The sequence below is a fragment of the Oryza sativa genome, chromosome 8, assembly GCF_034140825.1.
Source record: "Oryza sativa Japonica Group chromosome 8, ASM3414082v1".
NCBI classification, from domain to species: Eukaryota; Viridiplantae; Streptophyta; class Magnoliopsida; order Poales; family Poaceae; genus Oryza; species Oryza sativa.
This window is the reverse complement of record NC_089042.1, coordinates 25,794,462-25,812,208: the sequence shown is the minus strand read 5'-3', so window position 1 is coordinate 25,812,208 and position 17,747 is coordinate 25,794,462. Positions and strand designations below refer to the sequence as shown.

The 17,747-nt window shown below is 40.7% G+C and overlaps 2 protein-coding genes across 4 annotated transcripts; one reads left to right on the top strand and one right to left on the bottom strand.

Annotated features, from left to right (window-relative positions):
• Window positions 1–2,205: 2,205 nt before the first annotated feature.
• Window positions 2,206–13,088, top strand: LOC9267724 (calcium-transporting ATPase 5, plasma membrane-type-like). Of its 2 annotated transcripts, none has more exons than XM_015794313.3 (35): window positions 2,206–2,415; window positions 2,581–2,816; window positions 3,528–3,644; window positions 3,725–3,767; window positions 3,896–4,011; window positions 4,082–4,213; window positions 4,310–4,399; window positions 4,549–4,618; window positions 4,751–4,821; window positions 4,913–4,996; window positions 5,079–5,156; window positions 5,259–5,330; window positions 5,503–5,586; window positions 5,687–5,769; window positions 5,833–5,941; window positions 6,037–6,092; window positions 6,203–6,245; window positions 6,327–6,410; window positions 6,719–6,856; window positions 7,182–7,247; window positions 7,398–7,493; window positions 7,967–8,077; window positions 8,154–8,318; window positions 8,699–8,758; window positions 9,103–9,267; window positions 9,518–9,634; window positions 9,750–9,848; window positions 10,625–10,762; window positions 10,961–11,061; window positions 11,225–11,270; window positions 11,367–11,501; window positions 11,820–11,927; window positions 12,013–12,104; window positions 12,477–12,574; window positions 12,659–13,088. In XM_015794313.3, exons 2-35 carry the CDS (start codon window positions 2,667–2,669, stop codon window positions 12,682–12,684), a joined length of 3,243 nt encoding a protein of 1,080 aa, XP_015649799.1. In that variant the 5' UTR covers window positions 2,206–2,415; window positions 2,581–2,666; the 3' UTR covers window positions 12,685–13,088. The 2 variants fall into 2 exon arrangements, with proteins under 2 accessions (XP_015649799.1, XP_066159944.1); XM_066303847.1 differs by having other exon boundaries at window positions 2,224–2,415; window positions 3,936–4,011.
• Window positions 13,051–17,135, bottom strand: LOC4346037 (LOB domain-containing protein 24). Of its 2 annotated transcripts, XM_066303849.1 has the most exons (3): window positions 16,926–17,135; window positions 14,497–14,793; window positions 13,051–13,637 (listed from the first exon to the last, which is right to left on the bottom strand). In XM_066303849.1, the coding sequence occupies exons 2-3, from the start codon at window positions 14,773–14,775 to the stop codon at window positions 13,317–13,319; spliced, it is 600 nt and encodes a 199-aa protein (XP_066159946.1). In that variant the 5' UTR covers window positions 14,776–14,793; window positions 16,926–17,135; the 3' UTR covers window positions 13,051–13,316. The 2 variants fall into 2 exon arrangements, with proteins under 2 accessions (XP_066159946.1, XP_066159945.1); XM_066303848.1 differs by lacking the exon at window positions 16,926–17,135 and having other exon boundaries at window positions 14,497–15,450.
• Window positions 17,136–17,747: the final 612 nt, after the last annotated feature.

The window sequence follows — 17,747 nt, the reverse complement described above, 5'->3', positions numbered from 1 at the left end:
TGACCCGATCTGGCTGCAGGCCATGTGCAGTGCAGCCATGCATGCGTCCTAGCTAGTGCCCGCTGCATCAGCATGACTCGGTTGCTCTTTTCATCTCACCTCGCCTCGTCGTCGCCGGCGATCGCCGCCGGTGAGGTTGGCATGCCGAAGTGGCTGTCACAGTCAGAGACTTCTCATCTCCTTTGGACGTTGCAAGCAAGCAAGCAAGCAACACGTGAGGGTGTGAAAACGGTCACGGAAATCCGTGACTGTACCAAGTACCACAGTTCTGATTCTAGCTTATATATAAAATTTAATTTTTTTTATTTCTATCAGCATCGTATTAAAGTCGTCACAAAATAGTTAAATTGATAAATATAAAAAAAACATGATCATGCTAAGACTGTTTTCAACAAATGATATCGTTTCCGACGGTTTTCGTCCCACCAGAGACCTCAGAGTTGGACTGGTCAGAAAGGGCGAGCTGAGTATACAGTGATGTGGCTGTAAATAGATCGAGAGATTATGGGCAGATTCAGGCAGTGCTGGTCAGTGTGGACTCGATCGAGCATGTGCCAATAATTCCACTGGTCTTGTCGGCATCCGAGCTTTCTTGACTCTGCAAGATCCGGATGGATTGGTGACAATTGGCAAAGCAAATCCATGTTTCAGCCCAGTTTACTTCGCGAAAAGAAAATTTTTAGGTGTTACATCGGATGTCAGAAGAGGTTTTCGGACACGATTGAAAAAACTAATTTCATAACTCGTCTGAAAACCACGAGACTAATTTATTAAACCTAATTAATCTGTCATTAGCACATGTGAGTTACTGTAGCATTTATGGCTAATCATGAGCTAATTAGGCTCAAAAGGATTCGTCTCATAATTTTCATGCAAACTATGCAATTAGTTTTTCCTTTTATCTATGTTTAATGCTTCATGCATGTTTCTAAATATTGGATGTAACGTTTTAGGAAAAAAAAAGGAAGTAAACATGTTGAAGTTTTTGCTTGTTGAAGATGGCAGGCAGTCCGTGACTTCAGCTGCCAATTTGTTAGGACTTCAAAGCGTGCGTCCAAGTGGACAGTGGCCAGCAAGCAACACCTAGTGTTGCAATTGGGAGTTAGTTATTACATTACTTATATCTAGTGGTGGAGCTAAAACCTTATAAACTTCGGTGAAGGAGAAAAACAACTTTTTCTCACAAAATCATGGAGCCTATACACTTGCACTTCACGAGTGTGAGTTCCCTAACACTTATGTCGAATGGTTATAAGTTGTAGCCCGTGAGGGCAAGTATGGTACTACGATATTACCATTACACATTTCTTTTACAATGGATATAAATTAGACTATAATATCCATTATTCACGAGTATATGTACACGATCAAAGTTTACAACAAAATTACATGAATACTTAGATTTTAAATCTCATAATTGATAAAGAAGATTAAGCTTCAAACTTTTGCTGTCGGACGAGTTTCTGCCCCACCAAAAAAATTCATCTACATTCCACGCACCTCTTACCGGCTCCTTCATCATGTTGTCTTTGCGACCAGCTATATCCACTCGATCCAAATTCGACGGTCCCTAGTACCTTGAAAGTAGAGAAAAATCTCTCCAACGCAACTTGCCGCTACTTGAACGAATTCACAATATATTGAAAAGGATAATTATGAAAAAAAAAAGCTAATTCAAGAGTGAAAAAACCCTTTTGTACGGGTTAGGTTGAGGTTCCTTTGAAATCGAGTTTGTCAAGGAAAACTAAGGATTCGATTTCCGCTGGTTATAATTTCTTACCAACCCTCGCCTAAATATGTACTACTCCGGTAGGTTTTCATCCTCCCAATATCGTCACATAAACCTTTTGAGGTTAAACTGTCCAACCAAACGATAGCGAAAGCGAAACAACATCCACAGCACACGCAAAATTCCCAAAAGCTTACGTGGTTCACACCTAACCGTCCATCTCGCCGATCCAACGGCTCGAGATGAACCTCCCTCACTTCCCATTTCAAACGTGACAGCCTGCCTCCCCCGCCAAACAAACCTAACCATCCCCAATCCCCATTACCTCCCGAGACCGACAGGTGGGCCACCCCAACGTTCGCCGCGCTGGGACCCATGGTTATTCCCCTTTTTGCCCCGCGGTGGGGCCCACGTGGCAGCGCGCCAGAAGCTTCGTGGAAGCTTCACACCACTCTCGAGCACAGAGGGCTGAGAACGACGAACGAGTCATCGCCACCGCAAAGCGCGGACACGACAACACGAAGCTTCACGGAGAGAGAGGGAGGAGGCCAGTGGCGACGCCGCAGGGGCCAGGGGGGGGTTAGCTGCGAGTCCGCGACGCGAGAGGGCGCAAGCCGCTGCTGGTGGAACCTTCCAGAAGGTTCGCGCGCGGGGGTGGGGGCGACGGCGAAGTGCGCCGAGGCGAGGTGAGATTGATCGATCCCGTCTCTATCCGTGGCGCTGCTGCTGTTGTTGTTGCTGCAGGAGGGGAGGCGGTGTCGATCGATGGCGGCGGCGGCGGCGGCGTGCGTGTGTGGTGGTTGGGTATTGGGTGCTGAGTGTTGTATGGTGTGGTGATTTTGCGTGTGCAGGGGGTGGTCGGTGTCATCTCTCCTGTCCTGCGGTTGAGGGGGCGAAGGTGGATTGGTGGGGGATTTGATTGATTGATTGATCGGGCATGGCGCTCGGGAGGTCGTCGCCGCCGGCGCCGGAGATCCGGTCGCCGGAACTGGACGGCGCGGAGGATACGGATGTCGAGGAGAAGTTCGACGACGCGTTCGATATTCCACATAAGAACGCCTCCCACGATCGCTTGCGGCGATGGAGGGTATGTGATCTCTCTCTCTCTCTCTCTCTCTCTCTCTCTTTCTCTCTCTCTCTCTCTCTCTCTTGTGTCCTGTGATTTTGTGATCGATGACGCCGGTTCATTCGAATCAGGTCGGTAATGCCCGGGGGATAGGGGTTTGATCACTGATCAGTGTGTTTGGCGAATGCTCAAAATATGGCAATTCCGGAATGGCGAGTCTGGATCACCCATTTTAGTGTGTACATAGAGCATTGGCAATTTATGCAGTGTCAGTCCCTTGCATGGAGATTATCCACTCTGAAATGTTGTGAAATGGATGCACTACTGATTACAGTTGTTCAGTCACCCTCATTTCTTGTTCTGATGATTGGCATATTACATGCATCTTGTGCCTAGTCCTGGGAACAATTTGATCCTTTGCAGCAGCATTCATTTTGCATTATTACATGCATTACCTGACATTCCCACAGCCGAGATAGATGTTTATCTGTAGCTAAAGTTTACCCAGTCCATATATCGGGGTAAAAACGAAGAGAGCATTACCAATTTAACCTTCTTACTTGAGCTAGTGAGATACTAATTATACTTAGTTGTTGTATGTTGGGGCCATGAGAAACTTGTTGTGTTAGTAGGTGAAAAGCCTTTGGGGGAAGACAGGTTTCAATGGACACTGGAGAAATGCTCTTCCATCTATTCTTGAGTTCTGACAAATCCGGTTACTCTCCATTTCAGCAAGCTGCTCTTGTGCTTAATGCCTCACGCCGCTTCAGATATACTCTAGACCTTAAAAAGGAGGAAGAGAAAGAGATGATAAGAAGAAAAATCCGAGCACATGCACAAGTGATACGGGTAATGTGCCATTTTTTTCAGCAGATATATCCTATCGGCTGGCTGTATTTGTTTGTCGATTCTAAAATTGGGTTCTTCAGGCAGCATTTCTTTTCAAAGAAGCTGGGGAAAAAGATCTCAGAGGTACAATCTCAGAGTTACTGCTACCTTTTCAGTTTATGTCTATATTAAAAAATCTACCCTTTCCTATCGCTCTTTTCACACATATAATTTATATCCTTGTGTATTTTTAATGTCCTTTATCTGAACAGAAGCTTATACTGGTATAAAACTTGAAACGGCCTCTCGCAGTTTTCCAATTGAACTGGAAAAGCTTACAGCATTGAATAGGGATCATGATAGTGTTTTGCTTCAGGAAGTCGGAGGAGTAAGTTCATACTGAGCTAGATTTATATTCTCATTTACAGTCGCTTGTCTCAACTACTCTTTTTGTTCAGGTTAAGGGGCTGTCAGATTTATTGAAGAGTAATTTAGAGAAGGGAATTTCTCTAAATGCGGATGACTTGTTGCAAAGGAGGGGTATTTTTGGAGCAAACACATATCCACGCAAGAAAAGGAAAAGCATACTGGTATATGCTTTTACATCATTTTTAAATGAACCCAAAAGTTCTATGTGCTTAACATTTTAGTTGCAAAATTTAATAATATTAATGTCTGATATGCAGCGTTTCATATTTGAAGCATGCAAAGATTTAACTCTTATCATTTTAATGGTGGCTGCTGCCATATCACTTACATTGGGCATGACCACAGAGGTATTTTGGTTACCTCTTCTAATTATTTCATACATGGTGTTCTTACTTTTTGTCATGCTCCTTGGTTGTGGTAGATTTGAACTAAAACGGATTTTCATGCTGTAAGTACAGATATGATCAAGATTTTTCTTTAATTTCTTTTATTTTAGGGCGCAGATGAAGGATGGTATGATGGTGGAAGTATTTTCTTAGCTGTTTTTCTTGTGATACTTGTTACAGGTAATGGAGTCATGTTTGTAAATTACTTGATCTTTTAGCTACCTTTAAGTATTTCAGTCTAATAATTCAGCTCTATTTATTATTTTTTGGCAATAAGTCAGGTTCTAATTTGTCTCCTTATGATATATTTAGCTATCAGTGATTACAGACAGTCTCTTCAGTTTCGACATCTAAATGAGGAGAAACAGAACATACAAGTGGAGGTTGGTGTGGTTATGTGTGACCATTTTCCACTATAGTAGCATTAAGTGTCACTCTTTGGCTGTATTCTGATTTACTTTCTCTTTTTATTAGGTTGTTAGAGGTGGTAAAAGATGTGGAACTTCAATATTTGACCTTGTTGTTGGTGATGTGGTTCCTCTTAAAATTGGTGACCAAGTAAGATGGTATATCATTTATCGACTCCATGTTTGTTTTTTCCATTGGAACAATTTACTTACATTTATTCTTGTACCATCAGGTTCCTGCCGATGGTGTCCTGATATCTGGCCATTCTCTTGCAATTGATGAATCAAGTATGACTGGGGAATCAAAAACTGTGAGTTTCTATGGCAAATCTCTTGGTTGCTCAGTTTCTATGGCAAATCTCTTGGTTGTTTCATACTTACCTTTGCTGATGATTCATGGATATTACTTTTAGGTTCACAAGGATAAAAAGGAACCCTTCTTGATGTCTGGCTGCAAAGTTGCAGATGGCTATGGTTCTATGTTGGTGAGTGTGCTATCTTGAGTGGTTTTACAACATATGGAGTTGAGCATTGCTGTTTTTCTGTCACCGTTCAGAACATTGTTTTCATTATTTATTCTGTCTACCATTTGTCCTTCTTTTCATGTTTAAAATGACCTGACTTCATACTTATGTATTTCACCTTTCAAATACAAAGGTAACAGGTGTAGGCACCAATACTGAATGGGGTCAGTTGATGGCTAACCTTTCCGAAGATAATGGTGAAGAAACCCCGTTGCAGGTTAACTTTTGTTCATGATTGTGTTTATTCTTAGATGAATGGAATTCTGACATCTTGATTTATTTTTATGGCTGTCGCCCTTCCTACAACTATGGAGTAGGTGCGCTTGAATGGCGTTGCAACTTTTATTGGTATGGTGGGTTTGACAGTGGCTGGTGCTGTACTTGTAGTCCTTTGGATAAGGTAAGTAAACTTGATAATTTAGCGAGCACAAATGTACTCTTTATAACCATTTTTCATCTACAGATATTTTACTGGACATACCAAGGATCCGGATGGCACTACTCAATTTGTGGCTGGAACTACTCGGGCAAAAAAAGGATTTATGGGGGCAATCAGAATTTTGACAATTGCTGTATGTAATTCTAATCTACATATAGTATGACTAATATTAATATCATGATTGTATCTCTTTTGTTATCACTGATTCTATCTCTTATTTATCCGTAGGTTACTATTGTGGTTGTTGCTGTGCCTGAGGGACTCCCATTAGCAGTAACATTAACGTACGAGTCACCTACTTATTAAACAAATTCATCATAAATTTTAGTTACATGACTATTCATATCCCTTGGAATTCTCGGTCACATAACTGTTGGCACTATTTTGGTTTCAGACTTGCATACTCAATGAGAAAGATGATGCGAGACAAGGCACTGGTAAAAGAAAATTCTATTCTTATGCAATTCTAGAAAGATGATGCATGTTCTGAAAATTGACATTGCTCCATTTCTGTCTAGGTGAGACGTCTCTCATCCTGCGAAACAATGGGATCTGCAACTACAATATGCAGTGATAAAACAGGGACACTTACCTTGAATAAGGTTTGTGAAGTTAATTGCTGGTGCACTTCATGAAAATTGCTATTTGAAGTTGTATCCTGATAAATTCCCAATATATTGCCCTGGCGGCTGCATGCTAGTAGTCTCTGTTTGATCAAAATCTTGGAACATACACCCTCCGATTGGAAACACTTGACATGGCGGTTGCACGATGTCAAGTATTCCTGACTGGAGGGAGTACCGATTTTCTTTTCTATCAATTACAACGATCAATGTTTCAATATTTGCAATTCTTCGAAATTTCCGGCATCGTACCTTGTTTGCTGACCAGTGTGTCATTGATCTTCTAGATGACAGTTGTTCAAGCATATTTTGGTGGAACAATGTTGGATCCTTGTGATGATATTAGGGCAGTGTCATGTGGGGCAACAGAACTTCTTATTGAAGGAATAGCACAAAACACAACTGGAACTATTTTTGTGCCAGAGGTATAGAAGGCTTTTAATTCTATATGATGTATTGATACTCATACGGTTACATTCTGCACACATTATCCCTTGTCTGGGTAAAAGCTACGCCCTACTGGTTACAAACAGTTAATTAAATGGATCGGCAACTTTTTAGTTTTTAGGGTTATAAATTCCCACTTATCCTTAAAAGGAAAACTATAATTATTTATTATCTGATGGAAAAGGAGGAATTGGATGCAGTCTACGTCTCTAGGGAGAATATTGATAGTCCTCCATGAAATTTGGATACATTAGTTGTTATATTCTCTAGTCACAATTATAACCATTATTTTTCTATCTCTAGGATGGGGGAGATGCTGAACTTTCAGGATCGCCAACTGAAAAGGCTATTCTTTCTTGGGGCCTTAAGGTATTAACCCTTTATCTGGCTTCCATACTCAAGTGGTTCCTTCAATGGTTGTGTACATCCGTTTTGGATGTAGAGGCCATGTTTTAATCTATTTTCTAAAAAAGTTACTCCAGTGGTTCCTTCAATGACTAGTTCTTCCACTTTGAACAGATAGGAATGGATTTCAATGATGCACGGTCAAAATCTCAAATTCTTCATGTCTTTCCATTTAATTCGGAGAAGAAGCGTGGTGGGGTTGCAGTACAGGTATTGAGCACAATTTATGTGTTTGCATTCTTAATGAAATGAGCTTGGCGTCCAACTATCTGTGAAGAGTTTAACTACCCTTATCCTGTTAAAAAAAATCAGGACATGAGAAGTGATGCTATCATGTACTCTGAACTCTTATATTGACTTTTTAGAAACAGAAACTAGCTAGTATTTACATGGTTGCCAGTAGAAACAAGTCTGGGTGATTTTGCATTTTAATTTAGAATTTTCATATAATTTTAAATTGGATGGGTTTTGACACCATTCTCCATCCAGGATGACTGGTTTCTGTTCAGTTCTCTCCAGGATCTAAAGAATCAGATGGCACTGACCATTTATTCTAATCTTAATTATATGGGCACTGTTTCTTGGCCATTTCTGTCTTAACATGCTAAGATCTATGATCTGTGTATGATTTGTCCCTGGTTGCTTCATGTTATCTCAGTGCTGTTTGATTGCTACAATTGCAGTCAGATGCTGGTGTTCATGTCCATTGGAAAGGTGCAGCTGAGCTTGTGTTATCATCTTGCAAAAGCTGGCTTGCCCTGGATGGTTCAGTTCAGCCCATGAGTGCTGAGAAGGTACGTGTGATTCCTAATTTACTGACTGCATACTTTTTATTGTTAATTATTTTCTTAATTGTTAAAATTTTTGCAGTATAATGAATGCAAGAAATCAATTGAAGACATGGCAACGAGTTCATTACGATGCGTTGCTTTTGCATATTGTCCTTGTGAAATTGAAAGAATCCCAAAGGAAGACATAGCTGATTGGAAGTTACCTGAGGATGACCTGACTCTGCTTTGTATTGTGGGTATAAAGGTATGTGGTGGTTATTTCGGACTAGCTGTGTGTTTGAGGGAATTCGATGTATTAATTTGGCAGAAATAATCAGTATCCCTTCAGATGCTTCTCTGTAGAAGAGCATCATGCATATTGCCCTGTTCTTTTCTATCTCCCTCTTGCTTATGAAGAATGTATTTTTGCTTTTTAAACAAGATATAGGATAACTTTGATGAATTGATTCGCAGAGTACATGGTTAGGCTTTGACAAAAACATCTGATATATATTACAATTGGTTTTCAAATGTCGTCTTCTATTTATATTGGGTGCCATAAGCTTCTTTTTAATCATGCTATGCATTTTATTGATGATAACATTCAGGTATTACTTGTGCTGTAAAGAATTTCTTCTTTTGCAGGATCCTTGTCGCCCAGGAGTGAAGAGTGCTGTACAATTATGCACCAATGCTGGTGTAAAGGTACATCTTACTCATATCTTTTTATGTTAGTCTTATTTTCCCGCTGGGAAACTTTTTGTCCTATACATCTGAAGTGATAGAAACTGGCAATGTATATGCAATCCTTTACTATTCTTCAGTTTTCATGTTGTCAACTAGGTGCATTGTCCTTTATTAGTCTGATAGTTCTGGTCCTTCATTGGGACAATTCGTAATACACCACTAAAAAGATCACCTCATCCTATACATACAACTGATGTGTCACCAACATGTCAGGCCTTCATGTCATGCATATTGTTTTCCTTCTTCCTTATAAATGATATTATTTCTTACATTATCCGTGATAATTCTTTGTGTACATGTAGGTGCGCATGGTCACTGGAGATAACATTGAAACAGCTAAAGCCATAGCTTTGGAGTGTGGAATATTAGATGCAAATGGAGCTTTTGTGGAGCCATTTGTAATAGAGGGAAAAGTGTTTCGCGAGATGTCTGAAGCTGCTAGAGGAGATATTGTTGACAAAATAACAGTAACTCTCTCATCCTCTATGTTCCTTTTATCTCGATGTATATATATTCGACACTACTTAGTAGTGATATATATTGCTGTTAAACTGAACCATTCTTGTGATTAATGTGGGGGTCAGTTTTGTGTGTAGCTTTGCCTGCACATTTTTCTTTGGCACTGTTAGGTTCTAACTTTGACATCTGTCTCAACTGAATCTTTTTTTAGCATTGTAGGCATTCTTCTGACACTGACAAAACTAATTAATTTTGCAGGTGATGGGAAGATCATCTCCAAATGACAAACTTTTGCTTGTCCAAGCTTTGAAAAGAAAGGGTCATGTTGTGGCTGTTACTGGTGATGGCACAAATGATGCTCCTGCATTGCATGAGGTCTCAACTCTCAAGTGCATATCTCTCATGATATTGATGAACTCTCCCTTTGTTCTCTTTTATCACAGAGATTATCATCTTGTTCTTATTCCTTGTCATTCCATTTCTTGTGTAGGCCGATATAGGTCTCTCAATGGGCATTTCAGGGACAGAAGTTGCCAAAGAAAGTTCTGACATTATAATCTTGGATGACAACTTCACATCAGTTGTGAAGGTTTGTTTTTCCCCGAACAAACTATTCTGGAATACCTTCTAATGAAGGATAATGTCACTAAGCAAACACCATGGAATTCCTCATACCCTCACACTAAATTATCTCACATGGCCACATGCAACAGCATGGTGCTTAGATATGTGAAAAGACAGCCAGATATCACGGCTCAAGGGGAGTCTCTATAACAAGGGGAAAAAATCTCAGCCAAAACACTTTTTTTTTGTTGAATATTTTTGAACTTTGAATTCTAAGGCCAAGAATAAAGTTCAATGGTGTGCTTTACAACAAATACCTGTTCTGGTGCTAAGCAGCTGGATTGGAACCTAGGTGCATGAGTGTTTGATACCTGCAGTCAGTAATGGTTGTTTTTTCAAATAATATTACTGAAATCCCAAAGTTCAAATGAAAATTTCCAAAATTCCCAGCAAATGGAAATCTTGGGGAGCAAAAATAGAAGCCTCTCCTGTAGCACTTTCTGTGTGTATCACTTTCTGTGTGGCCTATGCACAGAACAGTAAGTCTGTCATCACATGAATTTCTATAATTACTGGTGCAAGGTTCATAAATTGTGATGGATTACACAGTATATTGCCTCATGCTGATACTTGGATGCTTGCATATTAGGACTTGAAATTAATTTTGAAAAGTCATTGGTGGACAGCTCACTTCTTGGGCACTATTTTTGGTTACAGAAACCCCTTCTAATTTTTTGGTTACATAAACTCCTTCTAATTGAGATTCAAAGCATGGATTTAACAAGTTTCTGTTCTTTTTAGGTTGTTCGCTGGGGAAGGTCTGTCTATGCAAATATTCAGAAATTCATCCAGTTTCAGCTTACTGTTAATGTTGCCGCACTCGTGATTAATGTTGTTGCAGCTGTGTCCTCTGGTGACGTGCCTCTAAATGCTGTTGAGGTTGGAGCAATTTTCTTTTATTCAATTGCTATGTAATTGCTATTTTGTTTGCCATTGCGAAGCTACCTATTGCCTATTCCATTGAGACACTTTGTTGTGATATTGTATGTGGATATGCTGAAATTCTTAATTCTAAGCTCGACGGGCTTGTATGCTCAGTTCAACTCTAATGCTGCTCTGTTCCTTTACACATTTCAGCTTCTCTGGGTAAATCTAATCATGGATACACTGGGAGCTCTGGCTTTAGCAACTGAACCACCGACGGATAACCTTATGAAGAGACAGCCTGTTGGTCGAAGGCATGTAAATTTTCCCTGACCATTGCTATTGTATTTACATGTTACTGAGTATGATGGACGCTGAACTTTTTGAGTGGTGTCCCAAGCTGTGCCATTCTGGAGAGATATAATTTGAACTGTTCTTGAGATAACTCACAATACTAACCATCTTTCGCTATTTCAGGGAACCTCTTGTGACTAATATTATGTGGCGAAACTTGTTTGTCCAGGTTAGAATTTAAGCAACTCAACTGTATGTCTTCAGCAGATAATTGAGTAATGTTGGATCTTCTTTTGTTATTCTGATATATTTTAATCTTTTGCAGGCCATTTACCAAATAGCGATCCTTCTTATCTTTGATTTTTCTGGAAGAAGCATACTGCGGTTACAGAATGATAGTCGGGAGGATGCTGAGAAAACACAAAACACCTTTATCTTCAACACCTTTGTCTTTTGCCAGGTGGGTTGGCTATTTTCTTATTCAAGAGATTTAACAGAATACACCACAGCCAAAATATAAACTCTCTTACTGATAAATATTGGCACTGGATTGTTCTAGAAAATTATCCGATGCTTTGTGCGCTTAGATAAAAATAACTAGATAGATAAATATAGGCATCAAATTATGCTCAAAAAGTTCTCTATGTTTTATTATAATAAAAAAAGAGAAAAAAAAAACTTGATGTTGGCTCACTATATAGTTCTGTAGTCCCACTTATATAAAGTCTTGAGGAACAAAGTTTTATTTTTGTTACACTTGATATGCATTGCATGCCAGATCTTCAACGAGTTCAATGCACGCAAGCCCGAGGAGAGGAATGTCTTCAAAGGAATAACGAAAAACCATCTCTTCATGGGAATAATTGCTATAACTACTGTATTTCAGGTAACAACTGATAGTGTTCTTTCGCTGAATGCCCTATCATCCTTACCACATGAATTGCTGATAAAGTTGCTGTCCTGTTCGGCAGATACTAATTATTGAGTTCCTGGGAAAGTTCTTCAAAACTGTGAGACTTAATTGGAGATTATGGTTGGTCTCAGTTGCTATTGGCATTATAAGGTATGCACTTGATTTTATTCATTCTGCAACCACTTTTGTGCTAGAATCTCTAGTTTATAACTCAGTTTGATGTTCATGTGCTTTTGTGTGGTGTAGAATTTTGTAAAGGAATCCAGATCAATAATTTATTATATCATTGGTTCTCTTGCGATTTATATTAGTCTGCATTGGGACATTCCAAGACTGTAGTAACCTATGGTCTTGAATTCTTGATATGCCCTTATCGACATATGCACAAAAAATGCCAGATCCACCTTTTACTTTCTTGTCATGATGTTGATGTCGGTGGCATATGTAACGAATACACGTTTTGAGCTCAAATCCCCTTTGCAGAAATTTGACATGTTTTCTTCCTTTTTGTGATGTTACCAGTTGGCCTCTGGCATATCTGGGGAAATTCATTCCTGTGCCTGTAAGACCTCTCCAGGATTATTTCAAGCCTACTTGTTGGAGAAGAGCTTCACGGCGAGGTAAGTCGCCACTCTCTAGTAACTAGTCACACCTTTGTTTATTTTTATCCAAAAATCTTACCCTGCATGCACTGCATAATGCAGATGAAGAGGAGAGTGGACAGAGCTAAGACCGGCAAATATTCAGTGTAAATATCCAAGGGTCAAAGAAAAGGACAAGATATTGTTTTTGCAGGCAACTCCTGTAGTGGAAGCTTTGCATGCAGCGCCGGGTCAAGTGACACCCTAATCGTTGATATTTGGCTTCACTTGATCGGAGTTAATATAAATCAAATTCTAACTCGGGGAAGCAATCTTTAACCTCGTGTTATTTAAAGGGGTTCATAAAACTGTACATGTTTGTAAGTACGAAATTGTCGTATTCTTTTGTTTGTTTTTTGTTGCTAACTAGGATAAAGTATATACATTAGGACTGGAGTTTTAGCTTAATTTAATTTCCTTCTATCTTGTTTTGATGGATTGAATGACGGAGCAAGCAAATAAAGGGATATTTATAAGTGTTTAGTTGAAACTACACTCTTGTGCACTTGCAGTAATATATAGTAGCTGAACTGAACCTGTATCTATGAGTCTACAAGTTTGCTCTAGGTAATGACAACCATTTTTGTAATTTGTCATTTGGAAGAAACACCTAAATTTTGTCACTGTTGTTCAATGCGGCATGATTTCTATTGAAAAAATAATCAGTTTAAGATCCAATTATTAGTTCAGCTGTAGGATTTGAGGCTCACGTACTCGAAGCTCAAAGTCCATCGAGGTTGAGGAACTCGTCGGCCGGATCCAGCAACGGCGGCGGCGACTGCTCCTCCTGCTGCTGCGGCGGCGGCGGCGGCGGCGGCGACGGCAATGGTGGCGGAGGAGGTGGAGGTGGAGGTTGCTGGGAGGAAGCGACGGCGATGGCGAGGTGAGCCTGCGTCCTGGCCAGCTCGCACTGGACGGCTCGGATCTCCTCCTGCAGGCGGTTGATGATCCCGGTGCAGCCGTACACCGGGTCCTGCACCCTCCAGTACGCCTCCATCGCCATCGTGTTCGCCGCGTTGCCCCTCTCCGCCATCGGCAAGCTCTAGTACGTACAAAAAAAAAGTTCACGAAGATAAATCAGTCATCAATAAAAAGTTAGTTAATATGCTTGAAAATATGTTATGGGTAAACATAACATGAATCCCTTTAGGTTACTGCATATCCATATAGTCACAGCAAGCTAGTGACATGTGAGTATGAGTTCATATGTTAGTGACTATCCGATATGGATCAGACGTTACCCACTTTCATCACGACAACTATCTATTCCGAAATAAGATTAAGGCTGTGTTTGAGGGAGAGGGGATTGAGAAAATTGGGAAGATACGCAAAACGAGGTGAGCCATTAGTGCATGATTAATTGAGTATTAACTATTTTAAACTTTAAAATGGATTAATATGATTTTTTAAAGCAACTTTCATATAGAAAATTTTACAAAAAACACACCGTTTGGTAGTTTGGGAAGCGTGCACGCGGTAAACGAAACAAACAATCTCCCTATGTTCTCCAAACGAACGCAGCCTAACTACAGATGCAACATATTTTCTTGATAGCGAAGATTAATCCAGCCTATGCACATTTCTATTTTTTTTAAAAAAAAGAAAAAAAAAACCCTCACAGAACATACACTAATACAGAAATGATTTTTGCAGACGAGCACTCTCTAGCCTTCATATAGGAATGTCATCCTGCTTGCGAAAACAGATTTTGACCGTTTAAGAAAGCGTTTCTTTAGTAGAGAAATGCACGCTGGCCCTTCACTACAAAATGCGTAAGCGTAACTAATGTAATGCACTTACACTCTGGAAAATTTACTACAAGTAGTAGCACTAATTTTCATCAGGTAATTAATTAAGTGAGCAAGTAGCAGATGGCAATAGCACAGTGGTGGCTAGTGAACCTGGAGCAGCCTCGCGACGTTGCTGGCGCCGAAGACCCTGTGCACGCAGGCGTAGCGGTGTGGGCGGGAGGCCGGGAAGAAGGGCGCGAGCACGCAGTCGTCGGCGCATCTCCGCCGCAGGTACCGACACGCGGCGCACCTCCTGGCCGCCGGATGCTGCTGCTGCTGATCGTCGTCCTCCTCCTCCGGATCCTGCATGGTACGTGATATCTTGGGTGCTGGATCTCCAAAGATCTTTGCAGGATTTGGAGACGATACGGCCGAATCTTTCGACCTCATATACCATGTCCACCATAGCTGCATGCAAAGGATTTCATGCATGGCAACTCTGGCCAACGGCTATACGTAGATCGAGTGTGTATGTATGCTTGTGTATCGTATACTAGGCAAGTATAGGCAGCAGCCATGGATGAATACGTACTCCTGGTTGGAAAGTGTGTAACGGCTATACGTACGCGTTGTTCTGCTGTCTAAGCTAACGGCTATAGGAGGTCGTCTTCCCCACGCCATCGCTCCGCTGCTCCCCCGGCCCGCGGCCATGGCGCCGCGCGCCCGGTCTCTTGTTGCCCTTACCTGCAGCTATGGCGCTGGTGCCCCCTGACTAAAGAAAACCATTTTTCGTGACACCATTCTTTTTTATTTTTACTAATGGGTTTGGCGAACATACATTTGTAAGAATGCATTGGAGGGATTCTAGTAATGAACCGATTTTCGTTGGCGGTCATCTAAGAGGTTCGTATATAAAAATATGGTTCTTTTTCTAAACGGACTTCATAAGTGATAGCTAGTGAAACTCAATTTTTTTACTCTTAGCTGGTAAAGAGCACTGTCTAAAAAATTCGCGATATTAAATTGCGGGACTCCCAAGTCCCAAGCACACGAGCCAGAGTCCATCTTCTCCCCCATCCTGTCCTCTCGCTTACCTCTCCTTCTCCACTTCCTTGCCTCTGATCCCTCCCTCCCCCTCCCAACTCCCTCCAGCCTCCCTACCTCCGCCGAGGCACTCTCGACGACGATAACAGCAACTACGATAGTGACGGGCGTGGATCCGGCGGCTGGGCAAATCTTGCACGAAGCTCTGGTACAACTATGGACGGGCGGTAGGGCTCGGGAGATGGCAAGGTGGGGGTGGGGGTGTTGAGAAGGTGCTTGAGGACTCCACATCCAGCTCCGCTCCCGTCCTCCCTCTCTTCCCCTTCTGTTGGCATTTGATGATGGATTTTTTTTTGTGCCCATATCTGTCTCATCTCTTTATGTGATGAATTCATTATTTGTGAATAGATTATGAGAGGTTTATGAATGAATTTGTTGAGTGGAATACGAGGTATGTGATCTGTCAGACTTTTCTTTTTGCGCATTGAAAATATTTCTATGGCGGGTGTCTTAAGTGTTCCGCTTGTGAAGATTGATTTTCATAGACGGTGCCCTTTAGATACCCATCAATGAAAATATATTTTCTAAAGCGGCTGATGCCCCGCTTATAAAAATATTCTATTTTACTTTTTTTGAGGGAAATTTTTACTGACCTTCGGTCGCTAGTCGGACCATATGCCAATGGAAATATGATTTGGCCATCAACGATTACCTTTTTTGCATTAGTGCCTTTTTCTTTTGTGTTATGGCCTTATAGGCATGGCTTTAGGGTATCTACAATGTGTAGTAAAATGGTCTTATGACCTCATAGAATGGTCTTCATTCCTTTTTCTTTTTGTTACCACATTTGATAGGAGGTGCTTAAAGGGTCTAGAACACCCCATGATTTGGTGTGCCTTTTTTTTTACTCTTTTCTATCTTACAAAACAATCCTCAAACACCATTTGAAACAAAAGATTCAATCCTATCATTTTCTTTGAAATTTTTATGAAATGGATAATTCTATAGAGATTTTGAAGAAAAGTTAGCAAGAACTCCAACCTCTTAAAAAATTTCTTATGAGTATCTCTCATTTGATTCATGTGTTTTTTCCAACGACCTTATCAAACGACTATTCCTATGTTTTGCAATCTTTTATTTTGCACTTGCGTTCCTACCAAAATCCTGTATTTTTTTCTACTTCAATTTTTTTCCCAATCATGTGTTTCAAATGAGTTGTCAGTGTCCTAAATATGGGATACCCTATACATGTGTACTTAGCTCAACAGATCCACCGTATACTAAGTTCTATACGGACATAAGCCTCGTGCATATGGCAAAAATCCTAAGTAACTAAAGAATGAGTCCTTGATAAGAAAAGAGACAAAATTCTATTTAGGCCCGACCATAACTACCCAGATTATATTCATATTTGTTTTCCTAGTTCTACTTGGACAATAGGGTAACCGAGGGTATAAACACAAGACTCCCAAGAGAAGAAGACTCCCAAGAGAAGAGAAGAACAAGCCAACACAAGCGTAATAAAAGCCAACATACTAATGAGAAATACACAGTACCTCCAATCTCGTCTTCTTACTTCTAGAGGAAGCTGACAACAGCTAGCGATCAATCACTGCTTGAGCTTTACGCCGATATCCCGACAGACTAGATTAGTTTTTCCTTTCCATTGTACTCATGAGAGATTGATATATATGATGCCAACACCAACCTCCGATTAACAGGAGTAGGACTATTACCTATCATCGGAGGGTCGAACCTAAATCCTTATTATCTTCCTTGCTATCTTGACAGCTTCATTTGAGTACTTATCAACTGATTACGTCCTCCAAACAAGCCGTATACTCCCTCCGTCCTAAAAAAACCCCCAGCCTAGGAGAGGTGGGGATATGATCTCTCTTAGGACAATGAATCTGGATATGGGTTATCCGGATTCGTTGTACTAGGAGGAGTCAAATCCTCTCCTAGGTTGGTCTTTTTGGGACGACGGGAGTAGGTGTTTGATCATATCATCAGGGTATAATCCGTCAACAAGACCACTGAAGGAGTACTCACAAAACTGATCGATTTTCGTGAAACCGCTAGGTGTCGATGTTGACCGAAAATCATTGATTTTTACCGGGTTTCTATCTGTTTTTGATAAACCAGTGAGAGACGATTTTCATGTCAAAAACAGAAAGGTGAAACCTGCATCCAAACGCTTTAGAGCAGGTACAATAGCAGGCTATAAGCCAGCTATAAACATATTTTAAAGAGGTAAAGAAAGAGAGAGAAGAGCAGCGGGCTACAGATTTGTAGCCAACTGCAGCACGAACTCCAACACGTAATGTGTGTATGACAGGTTGGACCAGGTATTAATAGTATAGTAAGCAATTATTGTA